The sequence below is a fragment of the Phaethon lepturus genome, unplaced genomic scaffold (genome assembly GCF_000687285.1).
Source record: "Phaethon lepturus isolate BGI_N335 unplaced genomic scaffold, ASM68728v1 scaffold10667, whole genome shotgun sequence".
NCBI lineage: Eukaryota > Metazoa > Chordata > Aves > Phaethontiformes > Phaethontidae > Phaethon > Phaethon lepturus.
This window is the reverse complement of record NW_010549866.1, coordinates 123,607-124,037: the sequence shown is the minus strand read 5'-3', so window position 1 is coordinate 124,037 and position 431 is coordinate 123,607. Positions and strand designations below refer to the sequence as shown.

The following is a 431-nucleotide window of genomic DNA, read 5'->3' as shown; positions in this document are numbered from 1 at the left end:
TTCCTAAAGAAAAAACCCCAAACTTGTAACAAAAAAAAAATTTGCACTTTGACTGTTTTCTATAGGAAACAAAAATAAAAGTATAATAAAAAAAAAAAGGAACAACCATAGTTGAGTGACTGGAGAGTTTTTTTCCTGTTACAAAACTTTGGTGCTAGTCTGTCAAAATTATTAGGCTTTTTTTTAGAATATAGTTCTTGCTTCCATATCTACACTGAATCAAGCTTTTTAAAAAACTGAGATGTGGTTTGGTGATATGGATTTGTAAGACAATAAATTGTATTTGTGAAGTAATCTTTTTCTCATTGCTATTCAATATGTATTTTCTTTTCTCTGTTTGATTGTTGCTGGAAAAGAATGGTTCAACAAGTTCCAGAAAACATAACTTTTCCAAATGAGGAAGAGAAGATATTGGAGCTCTGGAAAAGTCT

At 29.7% G+C, this 431-nt stretch overlaps 1 protein-coding gene across 1 annotated transcript in view; it reads left to right on the top strand.

Annotated features, from left to right (window-relative positions):
- The first annotated feature begins 357 nt into the window (after window positions 1-357).
- IARS (isoleucyl-tRNA synthetase) overlaps window positions 358-431 on the top strand; it is a 103,584-nt gene continuing 103,510 nt past the window's right edge. Inside the window, 1 exon segment of the mRNA XM_010290383.1 lies at window positions 358-431. This exon segment is cut by the window's right edge and continues 19 nt beyond it. Coding sequence (XP_010288685.1) covers window positions 358-431 — 74 coding nt within the window.